This window comes from Papio anubis, chromosome 6, assembly GCF_008728515.1.
Source record: "Papio anubis isolate 15944 chromosome 6, Panubis1.0, whole genome shotgun sequence".
Taxonomy (NCBI): Eukaryota; Metazoa; Chordata; class Mammalia; order Primates; family Cercopithecidae; genus Papio; species Papio anubis.
This window is the reverse complement of record NC_044981.1, coordinates 56,040,973-56,065,045: the sequence shown is the minus strand read 5'-3', so window position 1 is coordinate 56,065,045 and position 24,073 is coordinate 56,040,973. Positions and strand designations below refer to the sequence as shown.

At 35.5% G+C, this 24,073-nt stretch overlaps 1 protein-coding gene across 1 annotated transcript in view; it reads right to left on the bottom strand.

Moving 5' to 3' along the window:
- PRIM2 (DNA primase subunit 2) overlaps positions 1 to 24,073 on the bottom strand; it is a 315,731-nt gene that overhangs the window by 95,934 nt on the left and 195,724 nt on the right. The window contains exon 10 of the mRNA XM_021936782.2: positions 22,148 to 22,333. Within this exon, the coding sequence (XP_021792474.2) occupies positions 22,148 to 22,333 (186 nt within the window). The remainder of the gene's footprint in view (positions 1 to 22,147; positions 22,334 to 24,073) is intronic.

The window sequence follows — 24,073 nt, the reverse complement described above, 5'->3', positions numbered from 1 at the left end:
AGGGGAGGGCATTTTATTGGCCATTTGCTATGTATCAGACACTGTGCTAGTAAGCACAATGCTAAGGGTTATTATATGTAATCCTCATATCAATTCCGTCATTATCCTTATTTGAAGGATGAGAAAACTGAAGTCCAGAGAGGCTGACTTAACCAAAGTCACATGGCAAATAATTGGCAAATGAGGTCTAGGCTCTGGTTTGATTCCAAAGTCTACATTCTCCCCACCACACCAAAGCTGAACTGCCCTCTCAGGAAACTAATGTCTATTAATTTATTAAGTTTTGTGAAATATTTCTAAATATTCAATACTTACTTGAATTTAAACCTAACAAAACATGGCATCTGTCCCCAAAGAGATTAATTGCAAGGCAATAAATAGTTTTATTAAAACATAAGTTATAACATTCTAGTGTAGATTATGTTCCTTGAGGTCAAGAGTCATATCTTTTTTTTTTTTTTTTTTTTTTTTAACTTTTAAGTTTGAGGGTATATGTGCAGGTTTGTTATATAGGTAAACTCTCATGATGGAGGTTTGGTGTATAGATATTTCATCACCCACTTACTAAGCTTAGTACCCAATAATTATTTTTTTCTACTCCTCTCCTTCCTCCCACCCTCCACCCTCAAGGAAGCTCCAGTTTCTGCTGTTCCCTTCTCTATGCTCATCAGTTCTCATCATTTAACTCCCACTTATAAATGAGAACATGCCACATTTGGTTTTCTGTTCCTGCATTACTTTGCTAAGGATAATGGCCTCCAGTTCCATCCATGTTCCTGCAAAAGACATGATCTTGTTCTTTTTTATGCCTGAATAGTATTCCATGGTGAATATGTAACACATTGTCTTTACCCAATCTGTCACTGACGGGCACTTACGGTAATTCCATGCCTTTGCTATTGTGAATAGTGCTGCAATGAACATTCGCATGCATATGTCTTTATGGTAGAATGATTTATATTCCTCTGGGTATATACTCGGCAATAGCATTGCTGGGTCGAATGGTAGTTCTGTCTTTAGCTCTCTGAGGAATTGCCATACAGATTTCACAATGGTTGAACTAATTTATACTCCCACCAACAGTGTATAAGTGTTCCCTTTCTCCACAACCTCACCAGCATCTATTATTTTTTTATTTTTTAATAATGGCCATTCTGACTGGTATGAGATGGTATCTCATTTTTGATTTGCATTTCTCTAATGATCAGTGATATTAAGCTTTTTTTCCTATTTTTGTTGGCCACGTGTATGTCTTCTTTAGAAAAGTATCTGTTCATGTCCTTAGCCTACTTTTTAATGGGCATTTTTTTCTTTTAAATTTAAGTTCCTTATGGATGCTGGATATTAGACCTTTGTCAGATGCACAGTTGGCAAATATTTTCTCCCATTTGGTAGGTCGTCTGTTTACTCTGTTGATAGTTTCTTTTGCTGTGCAGAAGCTCTTAAGTTTAATGAGATCCCATTTGCCAGTATTTGCTTTTGTTGCAATTGCTTCTGGTATCTTTGTCATGAAATTTTTGTCCATTTCTAATGTCCAGGATGGCACTGCCTAGGTTGTCTTCCAGGGTTTGTAGCATTTTGGGTTTTGCATTTAAGACTTTAATCTATCTTGAGTTGATTTTTTTATATGATGTAAGGAAAGGGTCCAGTTTCAATCTTCTACATAGCTAGCCAGTTATCCCAGCACTATTTGTTGAATAGGCAGTCCTTTCCCCATTGCTTTTATCGACCTTTTTGAAGATCAGATGGTCGTAGGTGTGTGGCCTTATTTCTGGGCTTTCTATTCTGTTCCATTGGTCTCTGTATCTGTTTTTGTACTAGTACCATCTTGTTTTGGTTACTATAGCCCTGTAGTATAGTTTGAAGTCAGATAACATGATGCCTCCAACTTTGTTCTTTTTGCTTAGGATTGCCTTGGCTGCTTGGGCTTTTTTGGTTCCATACGAATTTTAAAATAGTCTTTCTAGTTCTGTGAAGAATGTCATTGGTAGCTAGATAGGAATAGCATTGAATCTATAAATTACTTTGGGCAGAATGGCCATTTTAATGATATTGATTTTTCCTATCTATGAGTATGGGATGTTTTTCCATTTGTTTGTGTCATCTCTGATTTCTCTGAGCAGTATTTTGTAATTCTCATTGTAGAGTTCATTTACCTTTCTTGTTAGCTGTATTCCTAAGTATGGTATTCTTATTATATCAATTGTGAAAAGTGGCATTGTGTTCCTGATTACTGACAGTCCTTAAAACATTGGTATACAGAAAGAGTTTAATAAATATGAAAATAAAAGCTCTTCTTGTCCAAGAAAATTATATTTCTTTCCAAAAATGAGGATCATGGGCTTCTTCCGTCCCCCTTAGCTAAAGTTAGGGCTCAAGTAGAATAATTAATTTAGCTAGGTGTTCAGCAATGTCTATTTTCTCTGTTCCTTTCATTTTTTTTTTTAATTTTTCATCTTTCTAAAGGAAGAAGACAATGTCATAAAGCTTATCTAGTGTTTGCGGTATGGTCCATCCAATGGACAGAAAAATCATGTGAATCCTGGAGCTTCTACCTAGCAGTAAACTCGCTGATCTTCAGGGTGTTGCTTTGCAAAATCCAGGTAATTATACTATTTTTATATGTTGAATTTCTGAAGCTTAAATAATATTTATACAAAGTAGGCGAGGCACGGTGGCTCACGTCTATAATCCCAGCACTTTGGGAGGCCATGGTGGGCGGATTACTTGAGGTCAGGAGTTCCAGACAAGCCTGGCCAACATAGTAAAACTCTGTCTCTACTAAAAATACAAAAATTAGCCAGACGTGGTGGTGCACACCTATAGTCCCAGGTACTCGGGAGGCTGAAGCAGGAGAATCACTTGTACCTGGGAGGCGGAGGTTGCAGTGAGTCAAGATCATGCCACTGCACTCCAGTCTGGGTGACACAGTGAGACTCTGTCTCGTAAATAAATAAATAAATAGAATATTTACACAAAGTGCCAGACATACTGCAGGACTTAATAAAGGTTAGCATTTCCCACTCTAACAAATTATATTAAATGGCTCAATCATGCCAAAGGATAGCAAGTTTACTTTAAATCAGTCGTCTTTTCTAAAAGCCACTTAAAATATTAAATGTTTCTAAGAAAAATAACATTATTTTTTAGTCCATTTGCCTCTATCGACAAAATATTATATCCCCTTTTGCCACACATTTTTCCCTATAAATAATGCAGAAAATGTGCTCTTTTACAACTTTGGTTTATCTTTCTAAAGAGAAAATAATACAAGGCATTCACTGTGGCACTCACAGTCTGTTTCTCTAAGGACAAGCCAATCTAAAATCAACAGTCAGAAAAGCAAATGATCTGGCTGGAAGGGTTCCCTGAAAGAACGAAAACACATTTCTTAGCAATTATACTTTTTAAATGAAAAGTCTGTCTTTACGACAACAGCAAGATTTAAATATGAAGGAAAAAACCATGAAGTAGCATAACTTGCAATTTTTCAAAGAAAAAACTAATGGCTTAACATACTTAGGTCCATTTTCAGCCAACAAATACATATTAAGAAAAGACTAGGTGCAGAGCATTCTTTCCTAAGCAAGAGATGGGTAGGGAGAATATAAAAACTTTAAGATAGAATCCCTGCTATTTAGACACTTAAAATTTAGTTGAGACTGAAAGAGGTGCTGGGGGGAAGTCACTGCTGACTAGGGTACTCAGGAAAGGATTAACACAGGGCTGGGCTTTCTGTGATAAACAGAAAGAATTCTATAGCTCTTATCAACAGAGGTTTATACTAAATCTGGTTCATCCCTAGTGTACTAAAATTAATTCCAACTAGTTGCCCCTTGATTATTCAGAATTCTCTCCCCTATCAGACAGTATAATTTCTTCCTTTTCTCTAGGTAATAAATTTATACATACTATAGGTAGATTAAAATTATCTTTTAAAAAATCACATAAAGCTTTAAGAATGATCTCGAATGTGAAAATCTAAGTCTAACAAAATATAGCTTTTAAAACAACATTTACATGTGAAAAATATGTGCCATGTTATCCATAGAAAGGAGTCATCATTACTGTTTATAATGAAACATAATATAGTTGTAAACAGAGATTAAATGGCTTTACTATGGCATTATTCAAATTGCATCCTTTATGTAAGAGGCTGCAAGGCACAATCAATAAGTTAATGATTAAAATACATAAAACTGTAGCAGATAATAATCATCATAAAATTGTGTTAAAATAATGTTTAAGTGTTGATTTGTCAGAAAGGGCCTATTAATAAAGACAGATTTTTATGGTACTATTCCTAGAAGGCCCATACATGGGATAGGGATGATTTTGGGAAATCATCTTATCTCTGGTTCCTTACAGTAAGAATTTGGAAACTGTGGAAACTTACTACTTGAACTCACATGTGGCCAAGGCAAAGCTTTGCAAGGAATAAGGAAGCAAAAAAGGAAGACAAAAAGTAACCTTAAGTGCTATGACACCCTTGAAACTCTAAAGACCACACTGCAGTGTTTCTGCAGTCGTAATATCACTAAAGAGGAGAATACCAAACCTCAAAACAAGTAATGGAGCCTCAAGGTATTCACAGTGAGTTATAGCAAGCATACCAGGAAGCAAAAAGGGCAACGAAAGTGCATGCAATGTTGGCAAAAAAAAGAGTCCACCTTTAAAGACAGAAAAAAATTGGAAATTTCCTAGAAAAACAAAAAGACTTCATGATCTCTTCTTGAATTACCTTGAGATCATTCTCATTAGTGAATATTATATTCAAATATACTAACTAAAATGACTATGTCCTGGATTCATGTTTTTCTAAATACAGATTTTCAAGAGGCAATTTTAAGTTGCCTTTAGTTATTTTTAAAACTAAAGGTGGAAATAAAAGCATTATTGTGATAAAACTCATATCCAAGAGAATTAATCTATATATGTGTATTTTTCCTTTCTTGGTAAAGAGACATCAAATTATAATCCAAAAACATTAATGTAGAAAGCACACCTCATCTTCAAATTGGTTTAACAGTATTATTGTATCTAAATTACAAAGTGACTATATTTAAACAAATAAAAATCCCTTTAATCGACACATTTCCTGTGAAATGTCAAGGTTTTACCATTCTGACTTTATCCTTACATATGGATTTACTGAATAGTATCACTTAACCACTACTTAAGCTAGTGACAGTGATATTGTTTCATATTTACTCATTCTGACAAATGTTTTGTTTTTGACTACACTGTCTAAATAAATCTAATAGAATAAAATATAATTTATTTGATATTTTAAAATATTACAGTGGAGAAAACCTGAGATGAATGTTCATCACAGTGTTTGTTCTGAAAGACTATGGAAAACAAGGGGTTTCTTCATACAAAAAAATATCTGACTAAAAACTGCCCAAGGAAGGGGCAGAAAAGATAGGTGGAGAGAAACTGTAGAAATATTTGTTTTTTTGAGGCTTATTTGAAAATTCAGAGGGTAAGGATGGCATACAGGAATGCAACTGGAGAGCTAAGAAAATGTCTCAACCAATGCAAAGGAAAAGGAAACGAGAGGTTGAAATAAAAGGCCTCGAGGTCCAAAGATGTGGAGACAAACTAAAGCATACAGTAGGTAAAAAGATTAATTGTGCCCAAGACTCATACACCTTATTGTAGACATCATTCATTTCCCTCTGGAGTATCTGTCCAGTGGGGGATAAAAAGACAGGAATCCTTTTGAGATCTTAGTAGAAAATCCTTTTCCCCTCTCTAAGAACTTGACTAAATCACAAGATCCTTAAGCCTAGGCATGTTTAAGACAGTGTTGCTTTACTCAATCCTAGTAGGTAGGCTAAAGGGATAAAAGACTTGAGAGCAAGGAAATCTGCCATAATCAGTCCTAGAGTCACAGACAGAGCATGGCACCTTGTTTTAAATGACAAAATGAAGAGTCTGAAACCACCTTCCTCACTGAGAGCAGAGACACAGTGAGCTTAGTGTAGGCCTCCTGTAAGCCCAGACCACCAAGCCAGGGCTTCTCACCTAACTTGAGCTACATTTGCCCAAGCTTCACCAATGGGAGTTGGCCTCAGCTTGTGCTGGTGCTCCACTGCCTCCTGCTGGCCTTCCCTGAGCCCACTGACTTTTCAACTAAATCTGGCTGCATTGCAGCTCAAACATCCACAGACTGAAATCATATCAAAAGGTTCTAAGATCCCATGTCTGTTAATTCTGAGTACACTTGGACAGTTTTTTTTTGCCTCAAGTTTCTTCATTGTAAAATGGTGAACACTCAGACCTGCTATTCATATCCCACTAAGATACGACATGAACAATGCCAAGCCTAGAGTTCTTATGTCAAACTCAAGTTGTGGCAAAACATCATGTTTTTGTTTAAGCCTTACATGACCACCCTATTTAAAACTACACCCAGGCACTAAACAGCATTTCCTATCTTCTTCATGAAAAAATTTCTTCATAGCAGTAATCACCAAGTAATATATCAATAATTTGCTTACTTATTTACTGTCTCTCCTTAACCAGAATGTAAGCCCCAGAGTTTTGATATTTTTTTTCTATATTGTTCACTGCTGCTATACCTCTAGTAGCTAGAAGACTGCCTGGGACATAGTAGATACTCAATATTTGTTGAATGGATGAACAAAACACAACTCTTTAAACAGTCCCCTAGGAAAAGAAAGTTTATGTCTGAGATAGTACAAAAGAAAATGACAAGCTTATTCTGGGATCAAAGTTGAAAAGCAATCTACTTCTTAGGGTGCCTAATCAATATCACCCTTACCACTCAAATTGTTTAAGTCTGAGTTTTTGTGTCTCCTTCTCTGAACTTATTCTCAATTAAAAGGCTGGCTTCACTTAACAGCTGACATTCTTACCAATACAGAACAGTAACCATCTAGATTTCCCCTTGGGTAAACATCCCTCTAGCCCCTTCTTGATTAGGATTCCTGCTTTTCTGACTGAGCTGCATACAACAACAACAATTGCACTATTAAAGCACAACCATTCTCTGGGTCCCCACAACAGTTTAAACTGATATATTCTCTTACTATAAAGAGTAATGCACACAGGCAGGTGCAAAATAACTGTTTGGTTATTTTTTAAATAAAATAAAATCCTACTTTATATAGAAGTAAACAAATTGGAAAGATGGCTCAAAGTAATTTTTTAAGTAAAAACAAAATAATAAATTCAACAAAGATTCACAGGCAAACGATGGGTGACAAACATACAATAGGTAGTTAAAGAAAGCCAAGAATATACCTTTCCCACACTTCAAGCCTCTGAGATTCCTAATATTAATAAATCTTGCAAAGAAAAATCCTTCAGTATCAGAAGTCTGACCCATTTTGGAACTTATACATACCCAATTTGTCCAGAGATATGGCCAATTAAAACATACTCTTGATATCTTAAACTGGCATCTTAAGAAGATACATATTCTATTGTCATATTCCCCTAAGAGTACCACATATATTAGCAACAAAAATTTGACCCACCTTTTAAAATGTTGAATAAAATGTCATTTTATTTTTTAATCTCATTTTAATATATCAGCATAATCCATAAGGCATCACTGGCAAAATGACATTTATAAATGAATGACAGAGTTGAAGTCTTGTATTTTTCATCTTATTTCCATAATTTAAGAATTAAAAAGTATTTGGAGTACAACATCAAGAGCAATTAAATTTACTAAAGCTAATTTTTGCCAGAATAGTGCTAGGAGAGGGATAATAACACCTGTTTTATTCTAATGATAGACGTAACCCAAAATACATAATTTAATTTAAAATTTGACTAGCTAGCCTCTTGACAATTCATGAAAGCAGGTCCAACCTGTTCAAGTAAATGTTTAAATATTAATTCTTATACTGTATAATCTAGAATTAGTATTCCACAAGCTATGGAAAGCATCAAGAGAAGATTTAAACCCTTAACATACATATATCTTTATTATACACCAAAATATCTAGAAGAGAGAATATAACAAATTTCACTACAATAAAGCTTAGAAAATATGTTTTAAATGGCTTTGGTAGCTGTTAAGGGTACCTTTAAAATTGCTGTCCCAAAATAATAATGACAAAGATTAGACTATTTTTGCAAGAAACGTTTTGGGTTTTTTTTGGGGGGGGGGGGTGAGGGAGACACAGAGTTTCGCTCCTGTTGCCCAGACTGGAGTGCAATGGCGAGATCTCAGCTCACCACAACCTCCGCCTCCTGGGTTCAAGCAATTATCCTGCCTCAGCCTCCTGAGTAGCTGGGATTACAGGCATACGCCATCACACCTGGTTAATTTTGTCTTTTTAGTAGAGACAGGGTTTCTCTATGTTGGTCAGGCTGGTCGCAAACTCCCGACCTCAGGTCATCTGCCTGCCTCGGCCTCACAAAGTGCTGGGATTACAGGCATGAGCCACCGTGCCTGGCCACAAGAAACTATTTTTTTATTACATTCAAATTACTTTCCTAGGATCTCACTAACACGAACCTTCAAACAAAACAAACTTTTCTTTGAAAGAAAAATGAAAACACAGGCAATTAGAAAACTAATATGTGTGTCTAGAAGTTAACAGGTTTACAAATATATTGAGAAAACACAAGAATGATATAGAATAATCCCTTTATCAACATTTTAAAATTATTAAATATTTCTTTAGTACATGATAGATTATACAGTATTTCACAAACATACTTAATTCTTTGCAACATTTTAGCAGACATTATTGTCCTCAAGAACTGAAAAATCTCTATTGTTAATTGTGTTCTCTTAAGTTTACATAGTTATCATATCAGTGTCAACCTAAACACTAAGTCTAGTCTTCCTTCTGAGAGTACTGGGGGAAGTTCAGGGTTTGGAATAAAATAGACCTGGGTCTAACCCAGGTTTGATCACGTACCATCTTTGCTGCCTGGGGAAAATGCATTAAACTCTCTATCGAAGGAAGATAATATTTACCTCATGGTGGTGGTGTTAGATTAAATTAAATAAAAAACATAAGAAGGATTTAAAGCAGCATGCCTGCTTTGCTCCTAAACCTGAATGTACTTTACCTTATGCCATCTTTGCTTCTGCTCTAAGACCATAAGACACTGCTAGAGAAAGCAACGTAATAGTGCTGACTTAGCCAGTTACAAATTTATAGGCTAGTACTGTTTTCTCATTAGTCAACTCGACATAAATAATACTTATCTCCTAAGATTGTTTTAAGGATTCCATAAAATTGTGTATGTAGAATATTAATTATAGTGCCTAACATATGCTAGGAACTCAAACTGTAACCATTCTGTAGTTTAGCAATCTTTTTTTTTTTATTAGTTTATCCCTTAGCACATTTATGAAAGGTGTTATTCTATACTCTTCAACTTTCTTTAAGCCCTAAATACACCAAATCCTTCTGATAAGCGATTCCCCTGCCTAATTTATTAGAAAGATGAGCAGTGGATGTGAGCTTCCATAGCTCTTCTTTCTACTTTTTAACACTCCTTTACCAATTCATAATTTTTCATATATCCATCAGGTGTGAGATAAACAGCGATGTTCATTAAACTCCTAATGCAATTCTTTCAGTCATTCAACAAATTTTATTGAGCATATACAATCTGTCAGTACCATCTCAATTGCTGGGTATATCATGATAAGAAAGAAAGAAATTCTACACTCAGGGAACATCATATAGGAAACGGAGGTTCATATTATAATAATCACATAATACATAAATGTTTTAAATTCTCTTTCCATCTCCTCAGGCCTTGTTTCCTCAACTATTCTCAGTGCATCCTCCATTTCCACAGGTTTTACTGCTCCTGCCCACCCCAGCTTGAAAACCTTGCTTGGCACAGTCACCCTCTATACTTAGTATGCTCTATTTCTTTCCTTCCTGACTTCTTACACTTTAGAAACATACTCTATTCCCATCGCCTCCATTTCCTTGTATGCTAAACCAGGAAATCTGGTTCCTGCTCTGATTTTTTCTTAAAAACGACTTCTTAAAAACAATATCCATGCCTTTTTCAGTTCTGAAAGTACCAACTACCTCTTACTTTCGAAATTCTCCTCCTTCTTAGTGCCTAGAACCAAACTGCTGTTTTCTCTTTTCTACTCCAATTTTTCTGATAATTGTGTTTTCACTCTAGGTTCCTCCATCTCTGTTCCAAACAGTGGGTATTCCTCCAAGTTAGAAACAAAGAGGAACCAAATACATAATCCATTTCACCTCCAACCCGATCCCAGACAATTTAGCTCTGTGCCTATTACCTGTGTTAATCAGGCTTCCAAACTTTCTAAATAACTTAGGCTGACCACCTGAGTTAAATTTAATTCTTCATGCTGTCCTATACACGGTCCTCAAAATATTTACTGAATCCACACTTACCCCTTTGTTCTTATCCCTATCACAAGACCTGACTTGGTTAACTGTCTCATTCCTAGTCTCTCCCCATTTCAGTTCTTCACATTTTTCCATATTAATCTTGTGAAGATATAATTCTCTCCTGGTTTAAAATTCACTAATGGGTTTCTCCTGACTATAAGACAAAGTTCATTTACAGCAATCATATTCTGGCACTAATATCTTTCTCCTCTCTATTCATCCCATACTACCTTCCTAAATTCCACACTACAAATAAACCAGAATAATATTTTTAAATATTTTAAAATAGCAAAATCCTCCTTTTAAGTGAAATCTTCCACAGAACTCCAACACATAAAAGTAAATAAAGATACAATTACACTTGTTAAAACAAGGCCGGAAACCAGACAACTTAATCTCTCCTGTCAATTTCTCTCCCTTTACTGTGAAACCCAAGAGCTCCCAAGAACAGCCTCAAATCCATTCCATTATACCACATCCCTTGAACATTTCTTAAGACAAACTATCTTTGCTGAAATTCAGTCCCTATTTCCCTTCTTTGCCCTTAATCATCTTCTCCATTCTAGGTTATATGAAACCCTTAATAAGCCAGCACAAATTGTATTATACTTGTGGAAACTTTACTGATTATACCATACCAATCTAACCACTCTTTCCTATGAAAACCTAGAGTAAGAACAGCTGGCACTTACTATACATCAGAATCTGTATTAAGCCCTTACCGAATCTTCCCTACATCAGTGAAGTATAGATAGACAACAGTTAGCTAGAGACATATATACATATGTATATAATTATTGTCCACATTCTATAGATGAGGACACATGTCAGGTAACTTGCCTAAGGCCACACAACTTGTATATAACAACTTGTATATAATGGAACCAAATCTGAACTCAGTCATCTGCAAGCCTGTCCTCTCTATCAGTTCTTTCCAACCTTTTTAACGTCACTGAACACATAAAATGATATATGTAAAGCATTCTAGGGCAAAATGAAAGAAGCTGCTCACAGTTGAAGGCAATTCGTTTTAATACCCCAGGCCCAGCCTAGCTTCCCCAAGAATTCATGGGATCAATATTGGAGTATATTAGAAATTCACTAGCAGTACACCAGCTGAAAACTCTGCTATACAAATTCATTTCGTATTTACTGGTAGCTGGTATGTAGCAGGGGTTCAAATATGTGTGTGGGTTATTGACAAAGAACAACACATTATGCTCAAATCGCAAACAGAAGCAGACAGAAGAACAAACAAGAGCTGAAGAACTTACTAATAAATGCCTATACTTTGAACAAGGCAATAACCAGTTTAGATTTCCATAAGGTTGCTATGGTCTGAATATTTGTCCCCTCCAAAATTCACACTAAAATGTAATCCCCAATGTGGCAGTAGTGAGAGGTGGGGCCTTTAAGAGGTGACTGGATCATGGGAGCTCTGCCTACTGTGGACTGATCCATTCATGGATGAATGGATTAAAGAGTTATCATAGGAGGGAAACCGGTGGCTTTACAAGAAGAGGAAGAGAGACTTGAGATAACACACTAGCACCCTCAGCCCCTTTGCCATGTGACGCCCTGTGCCACTTTGGCACTCCTCAGAGAGTCCCCACAAGTAAGGAGATTCTCAACAGATGCAGCCCCATGACCCGGGACTTCTCAGCCATAACTAGAAGAAATAAATTTCTCTTCTTTATAAATTACCCAGTTTCAGATATTCTGTGATAAGCACTAGAAAATGGACTATGACAGGGTAGTAGTTAAAACCGTGGTTCTGAATCTTTAGTGTGCATCAATTTCATCTGGATGATTTGTTAAACCACAAAGTGTGGGCCCTGACCCCAGAACTTGATTCTGAGACTCCACATTTCTAACAAATTCCCAAATGACACTGATGCTGAGATCTACTAGTCCCTGAAATAAAAAATCCTAACAATAAATATGTTTCATATACTCACACCCCACCAGCCAAATACTTAATCCTTCAGTAGTCAATTTTTAACAACACAAGTTTGCTCTAAGTCATGATGCAAGCTAGATTCTGGAAGAAAAGATAAGCTTTTTAAACAGTGCTAAATGTTCCTTGACCCAATTATAACAACATATAATAGACCTTAAGCATGCTGTCATCAAGGACAGAAACCACAGCTATAGAAAATGTACATTATCAATGTTGTACTTAATATCCAATAAAACCAGCTTAAAGCAATTCAGAACAACAACACTATAAGCAATCTGATTGACAGGACACATGCTTTGAATTTATTAGAAGAATTATCCAGTTCAATGTAATACTTAACAAAGCTAGTCGCCAAAGTGATTTAATATCCAAGTGCCAAGTAAAATAATATTTTGGTGGTATTCATACTTTAAATAGAGGTTTGTGCATGCTCTCACTTATAAGTGGGAGCTAAACATTGAGCACACACAGACATAGAGATAGGACCAGCAGATACGGAGGACTACTAGAAGTGGGAGGGAGGATGGACTGAAAAACTACCTATTGGGTACTATGCTCACTACCTGGGTGATAAGATCCATACCCCAAACGTCGCAGCACAAAATATACTCAGGTAACAAACCTGCACATGTACCCTTTATGTCTAAAATAAAAGTTGAAATTTTAAAAATAAAAAGTAAATCAAATAAAGGTTTGATTTTATATCTCTTGCACCCAGGGTGATGCTTTTTTCAGGTAGACAGGCATGTAAATTATAATTACAACTAAGAAAAACACAAAAAACTTTACTCTAATTAAATTTTATTTGTATAAAGCATAGGTGCATTTATTTCAGAAATACGGGAAATTATTTAAGGAATAAGACATTCAAAACTTTAAATACTTCTTGTGAATCATTCACAAATCCAAAAAATCTGATTCAGCAACCTAAGCGCAATTTTCAAATGTCCCTATCCTTCACTCACAAGGGTTAACTCAAACAGCTTTATTTTAACATTTTAAATATATCAATATTCATATTCAACAATTAGATCTAATAATAAAAACCCTACATTATGAAACCAATATTTTTGGAGTAAGGTATACTGTGAAAAGCAATTGGTTTGCTATAAGATCAGGGAACAGTGGAATGTTCTCTTGGAAATGGTTGACGTTTTAATACTAAAATCTCTATCCTCAAGTATAATATGCATCTAAATAAAACAGTATTCAAATATATTGAGAAGATAAAATACAAAAAGCCTAGAAATGGAGAATTTTAAATCACAACAGTCAAAACCACAACAATCCCAAAAACAGGTAATAAAAAAGCCTAAGTGAATGAGTAATAAATGAAAGAATTATTAATATAAAATTATTTTATTAAAAGAATTTTAAAAATAAAATAATGGAAGAGTTAACAATGTTTTGCCCACTTTCCCCTCATTCCTTGTTCACTGTGTATTCTTGCTCTTAGTTCTTTCTCAACTAATCCATGTCATTCACTTTCTCCAAATCTTAATCAAGACTGGTCTCTAACATGATCCACCCTAATAACTTTCTTACATCACCTAAACAATACTTTCCTTTTTACTATCATGTTTTGAAACTGTTTTCCAATTCCTTCTATCTTTCCCAATTAAATTATTACCAAGTAGATTAAAATTATAAAGTAAAATAGTTTCTTAAAAATCAACATTGGCCTATATAATCATAAATCCATAGTTAGGCCAAATTAATTTGAACCAAGTGGAAACTTTACTCATACTATTTTCCGTTTTTCAGTAAACCTTCATAACATCCCATATTCATTATATTATTTTAGTAAAGATTCAAAGTTGTGAAACTACACATATTTGACTAAATTCCAGTTACCAGTTGACCCTATCCTGGCTGACAGGATCCTGGTTGGCAGCTACCTACCCAACAAGACCAGTTCCTACTGGCCTACTAATTCAATCTATCTTTAGTAATTAGGTTAAAAAAATCTATGTCTCCAGACTCCCCTCTTATTACAATTACACTGGTACAGTTCAGGTTCCTACCACCTACAGGATGGGCTACACTTTAAGGTCCTTTAAAATGTTGTCCCTTTAACATGAAATTCCCTTCTCTCTCTGTCTGTACATTTGTATTTACCTGGTTTTTTTCCAAATAAATCTCTTGGAAGATTCTCTTAAATAAAGTCTTGTAGGGGCCGGGTGGGTGGCTCATGCATGTAATCCCAGCACTTTGGGAGGCTGAGGTGGGTGGATCACCTGAGGTGGTGAGTTTGAGACCAGCCTGATCAAAATGAAGAAACCCCGCCTCTACTAAAAATACAAAAAAATTAGCCAGGCGTGATGGCAGATGCCTGTAATCCCAGCTACTTGGGAGGCTGAGGCAGGAGAATCGCTTGAACCCAGGAGGTGGAGGTTGTGGTGAGCTGATATCGCGCCATTGCACTACAGCCTGGGCAACAAGAGTGAGACTCCCTCTCAAAAATAATAATAATAATAAATAAAATAAGGTCTTGGAAAGTCTTTATAAATAAGGGCTGTTTCTTTTATTGCAGTATCTTCAGAATGGTACATATTCATGATAAAAACTCAATAAAAATCAGCTGAATGGCCTATGCCAAGTAGATGGAATATGTACATATGTATGTATCTATGTATATACATATACACACAAGTATATTTCTCTGTACTTTTTATAAGAATCATAATATGATACTATATTAAATATAGTATCCATATTGATTTAGAAAAATACATGGATAACAAATTTGATTCTGAGAATCTATATTTCTAACAAATTCCCAAACGATGCTGATGCTGAGATCTACTGCTCTTAGAAATAAAAAAGCAACTAAAATGACTTAAATTCTATCACTTGTTAGAAACAGCTCTATCTAAAAAGAACAAAAACAGAAAAAGATTATTTTTTCTCATATCGAAAGCCAAACTTTAAAGATTTGGTACAATTTACCATGTATTCAGCAAAATATAAGTAAATAATATCTATGAACATGTATGAAAATTTATTTCTATGTAAATAATATGGAAATTTCCATGTATTAGTTTATTCAGTAAACATTTATTGAGTGGCCACTACGAGTCAGGCACTGTTCCAGGTGCCTGAACATGCAGCAATCAACAAGAAAGACAAGATACCTGCTTTTATATAGTTTACATTCCAATTGTAGGATACAGATAATAAATGAATAAATAAGCAATAAATATAAGGTAGTCATCAGCACCCAAAATTACAAGAACATAATCTGGTAGCAAATAACCAGTATCGTTTATTGGAATACATATGCTAGTAGAAAATAGTTTTAAAAGGAGAGAAAAACAATCCAAACTAACAACTCTGAATAAGCATTTTATAGACAGATGGCTAATTTTTACATATATAGTACTGACTTAATACATCTGACAGAGCAGGAGCATTGCCATCTTGGACAAACACCATCATCTTAAAATTTACGTTGATCAAAAACTGCCTAAATCCAAAGGGCATCAGCCTAATGGCTAAAGTCAGCATGACCATAAACCACAAATAACATCTGAGACCAGAAACACTTCAAACCCCTCCCTGACCAGAGACATGCCAGCCCTGAGATAACCTCCCCTCCAGCTGGAGAGATGTCAGCCCCAAGATAATCTCCCCTCCGACCAGAGACATTCCAACCCCGCCTTAAACTTCTCCACCACACAGAAACATTCCAAGCTCTCTCACCAATAGATACTCTCAGTCTGTAAGAAAGAACATTCCTGACCAAAAATCGGCCAGAAGTCCCTCTCAGGTTTATTCTCCAAAATAAACCTGTCTTTGACTGTTGAGCCACTTTTCATGTTTCTTTCCTCCTTAACTCTTACAACATCAAATTCCTAATAAAAAAAATAACAGTGAGCATCAGAACCTTAAGCTGCTTCCACAATCCATTATTACTACTCAAAAATGTTTATAACAGAAATTATGTGCATTAAAACACAAAAGCTGCTTAACCTTAATAAAAGGTATCTAGAGACACAATACCTTAATATTTATATTTTGGATGACAGTTACAAGCACTAATACATACAGGTGTAAATTATTTTAGAATACAGACAACACATTCCCCTCCAACATTAAGTACAGCATTAGTTTTAAAAGCAAAGTGTTCAAAAAATGCCTGCAACAAGCACAAGCAAGTGAAGATGAGAGGAAGAGACAGATACCGATAAGGCAGTCAATTCAAGAACAGAGCTGTGTTAGAAGTTAGGGTAAAGAAATATTTGGTTCTAGGCAGTATATCTAGGAAAGGTAGTTGTGGCAGCAGAGTTAGAGCTCAAAATTGCTGGAGATATTATACCAGTCTCTGCTGACTCAAAAGTACTAGCTAAATACCCAAAATATTTGCTCAGACTCACATAGCAATATATCTCAAATAAGTCACAATGAGGGCACAAATATTAAGAGAAAGAAATCAGATATTATGATCATTTGGTAAACAACAGTACAGAAAAATTCCAGTTGAAATTGACTGTTACCACATCATTTTTCTTACACAGTTAGGACATAAGCTGTCCAACATAAGTTATTATTTCAAATCATTCGAGCCGGGTTCAACACCCAAGTCCTTTAATTAGCACTATAAAAAATGTTTAACATCCTCTATAATCATCCTAAAAAATATCCTATAAGTAGTATTTTAAGCCAACAATTTTTATACCTCTTAATAATATTTTTAATTGTATGTATCACTTCACAAATGATACAATTGTTCAATTAGAGATTATTGTAATTTAGTATGCCTTAGTTTATTACATGTCATTGAAAAAAATATGTAAAAGACACAGTTGAGAAAAACATGAACATTTATAAATACAGACTATGTAACAACAGAACACTAAATAGTCATAGAAAGTAAGAAATGTGTCTTATAATCCTTTAGTCAAAATATTTGCTGTAATCAATAAGCTAATAGACTACTATATATTATCTAGAAAACTAAAAAATTATAAGAATTTTTGAAAAAAGTTTGCATTGCAAAATAAAAATTCCATAATAACAAAATTTAAACATACAAGTTAAAAAAAAAAAAAAGACTACTGATGATATTGCTACACAGGCTATTCCAGATGTACATAAAAGAATGCAGGCCAATGAACAGGTGTCTAAGCCAAAGACCTAGTACTCAGCGTAAGTGTCCATATAGGTTGGTGCAGCTGGTTTTCCCTCTCTACCTTCCTTTTTCCACTCACAGTTTACAGCACAAACCAAGCTAAAATGCTAGCTCAGCTTCTCTCTTTTCACTTCAAAACAGCCCAGCTCGCCAGCCGGGCATGATGGTAGTAGCTCACGCTTATAATCCCAGCACTTTGGGAGGCCAAGGCGGGTGGATCACCTGAGGTCAGGAGTTTGAGACCAGCCTGAGCAACATGGCGAAACCCCATCTCTACTAAAAATACAAAAATTAGCTGGGCATGGTGGTGCACACCTGTAATCCTAGCTACTTGGAAGGCTGAGGCAGGAGAATCGCTTGAACCCTGGGAGGCAGAGGTTGCAGTGAGCTGAGATTGCGCCACTGTACTCCAGCCTGGATGACAGAGCCAGACTCTGTCTCAAAAAAAAACAAACAACCCAGCTCTTGAATGGGCCATGAGATGCCCAGACATTTGGTCAAACATTATAGTGGGTGTGTCTGAGTGGGTGTTTCTGGATATGATTAACATTTGAATTGGTAGTCTGAGTAAAGCAGACTGCCCTACCTAATGTGGATAATTCTCATCCAATCAGTTGAAAGCCTAAACAGAACAAAAAGCCTGACCTCCTGTGAGTAAGAGGGAATTTCCTTCTGTCTGAGACTTCCTTAAACTGAGACTTCATTTTTTAAACTGAAACACTGACTCTTTCTGGGTCTCTAGGATGTTGGCATTTGAGTTGGAACTAAAGCTGATCCTTGAACAACGCAGGGATTATAGGCAACAACCTCCACCCCTCACTCCATACAGTTAAAAATCCATGTACAACTTTTTATTCCCCAAACACTTAACAACTAAAAGCCTACTGTTGACCATAAGCCTTACCGATAACATAAACAGTCAATTAACACATATTTTGAATATTATATGTTATACACTGTAACCTCACAATAAAATAAGCTAGAGGAAAAAAAACATTAAGAAAGTCGTAATAGGCCAGGCACAGTGGCTCACACCTGTAATCCCAGCACTTTGGGAGGCCAAGGCAGGCAGATCACCTGAGGTCAGGAGTCAAGACCATCCTGGCCAAAATGATGAAATCCCATCTCAACTAAAAATACAAAAAGAAAAAGAAAGTCACAAGAAAATACATTTACAGTAAACCATAAGTTTACATTATCTATTTACAAGATGAACCATCTGTCTGAAATGGCAGTCAACCTTAGCCGGAGACCTCAATCTGTATTACATATCAAGCAAATCAACTTTTTCTTGTAATATGACTTTTCTCTGGTTTTGGGGAGCATTTCCAGCATTACTAGTGACACTTCCTATGAGCCCCATGGTGTTATTCAAGGTTTACGATATTTCACTGATCATGATGAAAAATACCCAAGAACTGTGAGAGATCACTTTACTGCAATATGCAATTTACTGTACAAACTGCTCACACTGAGATGATTAGCATCGCAGAGCGTTTTAAGCGGATACTTGCAACACTTACAGGCTCACCACAATAGCAACAGGGTTGGGCTATTAAATTACTATAGTAGTACAGAATGTGCTACAGTTAATTTTATGTAGGTTATAATACTGCATCTTTACATTTGTTTACATTTCTCTCTACTGGGAATAGCACCAAGTATGGTTTGTACGTTTGTGTGCATGTGTTTTGATAAATTTTAACTTTTTGCAATAGATTCCTGCATATCTCATGTTAGTAAATATGACTAGTATGTATTTTATGCATTCCTTTATACTTAATTTTTTCTTACTTTTTTGATATTTCTAGGCTAGGTGGTTCATCTGCAAGTTTTTTCAAATTGTTGCATATCTCCAAAAAATTTTCCAATATACTTATTGAAAAAAATCCACATATAAGTGGACCCATGCAGTTCAAACCTGTGTATTTCGAGGATCAACTGTACACTATCATTCTTCTGGTTTTCAGGCTTTTGGATTCAGACTACAACTACAACATTGGCTCTCCTGGGTCTCCAACTTGCCAACTGCGGATCTTGAGACTTGTCAACTTCCATAACCCCCATCTCTCTATCTCTCGCACTGTGTGTGTGTGTGTGTGTGTGTGTGTGAGAGAGAGTGTGTGTGTAAGTTACAAAGACAAACACACACACACAGTTCTGTTTCTCTGGAGAACCCTAATATATCTACCTACTTAAGACATCAAATTCCTAATAAAAAGATCAAAAACTGTTTTAAATTAATAATATACATAATGATGTCAATGGCAGAGCAAAATTCTCACATCGCTTGAAGAGAGTCTAATTTAAAACCTTTCTGAACAATCATTTCACAGCATGCATTAAAACTTTAAAATTGTGTGTATTTTCCTTTTTTTTGAGATGGAGTCTCATTCTGTCACCCAGGCTGAAGTGCAGTGGCACGATCTCAGCTCACTGCAACTTCTGCCTCCCAGGTTCAAGTGATTCTCCTGCCTCAGCCTCCTGAGTAGCTGGGATTATGGGCATCCATCATCATGCCCGGTTAATTTTTGTATTTTTAGTAGAGATGGTGTTTCACCATGTTGGCCATGCTGGTCTTGAACTCCTGACCTCAGGTGACCCACCCACCTTGGCCTCCCAAACTGTTAGGATTATAGGCGTGAGCCAACCCGCCCAGCTGTGTGTAGTTTCTTATCAGATAATTTTATTTCCTGATGAATGTGTGTGTGTGTGTGTGTATATATATATACACACACACACACAAAGAATATAATCAAAACTATAATCAATTATCTATGTCCCCAGGATATTAGCTATTTGACTCTGTTACTTATATTAGTAACATATATAACAGAGTCAAATTACAGCACTTTCAAAGGATATAATAGTATGTAATGAATTAAGATATTTTCAAAGATTGGTCAAAAGTATGGAAAAATAATCATAATATAATGACAATTTTTAGAATGGTGAAAACCAGTGGTGTTTAGTTGTCCAGACTAGAGTAAAAGGCTACAATGTTGAGAGTAATTATTTCAAATTGGAGGATAACAGGTGAATTTTTCTGTATTTTTCGTATTTTCTATAATTAGAATAAATTACCTTTAAAAGAAATATAATAGAGGTCTAAAAAACATTATCCAAAACTGTTCAAAGAAAATCCTATTAAATGACTTCATTAAGATTATATGGATAATGGTCAAAGAAGACAGTTTTTAAAACAAATCTGAAAAAACTGTAAGAGCTTTTTATAACGTTATTTTGTAAAATCTGAGCTTTTTAATAAACTATATAGCTAGAGACATGAACTGAATTGTGATCTCTTAAAAGTCATTTGTTGAACCCGTAACTCCAAATCCAACTGTAACTGGAGATAGGGCCACTAAAGGGATAATTAAGGTTAAATGAGATCAGATGAGTGGGGCCCTAATCCAGTAAAACTAGTGTATTTATAAGAAAAGGAAGAAACACCAGGGATGCACATGCACAGAGAAAAGGCCATGTGAGCACAAAGCAAGAGGAAGGCCACCTGTAAGCCACGAAGACAGGCCTCAGGAGAAACCAAATTTGCCAATGCTTTGATCTTGGACTCCAGCCTCCAGAAGTGTGAGGAAATAAACTGCTGTTTTTTAAGCCAACCAGTCTGTGGTATTTTATTATGGCAACGCTTGCAAACTAACATAAAACATAAAATGTACTATAAAATGTACCTCGTAAATAATCTTTCTTCTATAATTTACTCTTAGGAGGCAGCAAATCAAGAAATAAATAGTAAAAAATGCTCTTCATACCACAGTGTCATGGCATAGAGGGGGCAAGAAATCATATTTCCAAATAAAATGTTATTAGCTGGCACTATTAAAGAGAAATAAGGAGTAGGATTTGGAATATAAGCACTGTGGACAGGTTTTTTAAAAAGTTGTTCAGGTTTATAATGACTATTGTCTATCTAAAAACGTTCTGTAGGCTGGGTATGATGACTCAGGCTCACGGCTGTAATCCCAAGCACGCCAAGGCAGGAAAATGGCTTGAGCCCAAGAGTTTGAGACCAACCTGGGCAACACAGTTAGACTCCATCTCTACAAAAAATTAAAAAAAAAAAAAAAAAAATTAGCCAGGCATAATGGTGTGCACCTGTGGCCCTAGCTACTCGGAAGGATGAAGTGGGAGGATCACTTGAGCCCAAAGGTTGAGACTGCAGTGAGCCAGTGAGCCATGATTGCACCATTGCACTCCAGCCCACCCTGGGCAACAGAGGAAGACCTTGTCTCAAAAAAAAAAAAAAGTGTATAAAAGGTTCTGCATAACATAATAGCAAATATTTTAAATTGTTTTCACTTTATTTGTTCATGATATCTCCCGGTGCTCAAAACATTATGTGCATATGTATATGTATGTGTATGTGTAGATACAAATACATTCCTACAGAAATATAACTCTGAAAGCAATTTCAGTCTTATAATTACTACTGGCAGTATACCTACAAAGGAAAACATTCCTTTCCCAATCTTTTGTATTAGATTAATATGCAAGTCTCTTTTTATTTAAACTGAATTGTCAACACATTTATCCTTTTAGAATTTTCAACTACATTGCAGGGAGCATATTTAAAAAAAAAAAAACAGACTGTTTGATTTTCAGACCAAATTAAAATATCAGGTACCACTCTGATTTTTTTTTTTTCAAAATTACCTTGTCTGGATCCATCTTTCCTTTGATAAATTCTTGCTTCCAGAACTGCAATGCCTGTTCCAAAGTTAAACCAATGCCTTTCAGAAATAGGCCATACTGCATTCGGCCTCCATGACGAAGATGGTGATTTTCCCGCAAGGCTTTATGTAACTGACGCATGCAAGGTGGGAAGGATTTGGTAGAAAGCTACAAGAAAAAACAGAAGAGTTTTAAGTTACGTGGAAGACTTATCAGGTTCCCTGTAGTATTTGTTATGGTTGCTAATTCAATTTAATTGGAATAAAAAACAAACCCCATAAGAAAGTGCTTCTTTATTGCTGTGATTACAGATGACTCTTATCTATATCAGATGTTTCTTATTAACATTTTTTTAATTGGTTACAAGTTAATATAATATTTTAGATACTTTGAGTTAAATAACATACTATTAAATTTTATTTTACCTTTTTAAAATTAAATTAAACTTTTTCTTTGAAGTTAACTATAGACCCCCACACAGTTACAAAAAATAACACAAAGAGATAGCATATATCCAAATTCCCCCAAAGAGAAAATCATGTACAACTACAGTAGATTATCACAAACAGGATACTGACATTGATACAATCCACTAGTCTTATTCAGGTTTCCTCAGTTGTACTCATGCACTTACTTCTGTATTAAATTCTATACAACTTTGTCACACATAAGTTGATACATCCACCACCACAGTCAAGATGCAGAACAGTTCTGTCACCCCAAGGATCTCTCATGATTTTATAACCTTTTGCACCCTGCTCCCCTCCCTCAGTTCCCTAATCTTTGGCAACCACTGATCTGTTCTCCATCTCTATAATTTTGTCATTTCAAGAGTATTATATACTAGAATCATATAATATGTATTGTTTTGAGATTGTCATTTTTTACTCAGCAGAATTCCCTCAAGATTCATCTAAGTTGTATATAAACTAATTTCTTTATCACTAAGTAGTTTTCCATGGTATGTATCACAATTTATTTAACTATTCACTCACTGAAGAACACTTGGGTTGTTTCCAGTTTGGGCTATTTCAAATGAAGCTATTATGAGCATCCTTGAAGAAGTTTTTATGTGAACATAAGATTTCATTTCTCTGAGATAGCAGATGAACTTTTAAGATAACTCAAATACAAAGCAGAACACAAAAATAAGAGAAATTGTTCACATAAGGAAAATTCAAATAAATGTGTTAAAGAAATCAAGTTAAAAGGAACAAAGTGTAGGTCTTTCCCTTAGTGTCAAAAATGAAATATTGTTGCCCACTTTAATTTTTCACTTATGGTTTCAACTGCATTCTCTACGATTTCTTTAAATATCCTCCCAAGACTTAAATTCTCACTCCCTCACATATGCCTTAGCAAGTTCACTTCATCTATAACAGCAGGTCTCACTTTGCTTGACTTTGCTGCTCCCTCTAGTGACCATCCAGTTTCTCTTCATTCTTTTACAGTAACAGCTTCTGAATTTTTCCATCCCCAGTCTAGTTCATTCAGACCTATATCTTTCCTTGGTAGAACTAACTAGAAAGCCTTTCAGCTCATTTTCATGTGACCATTTTTGTTCCCTCATATTAATATCTGATTTTTTTCTAAACATTGTTCTAATCTATACAATCAATATTCAACATCCTTAGTATGAACATTCAAGGTTTCCTCAATATCTGATAACTACTTTTCTTTTCTTTTTTTTTTTTTTTTCAGATGGAATCTCACTCTGTTGCCCAGGCTGGAGTACAGCAGTGCCACCTCAGCTCACTACAAACTCTGCCTCCCAAGTTCACGCAATTCTCCTGCTTCAGCCTCCTCAGTAGTAGCCATTACAGGTGCCTGCGAACACGCCCAGCTAATTTTGGTATCTGTAGTAGAGACAGGGTTTCACCATGTTGGCCAAGCTGGTCTCAAACTCCT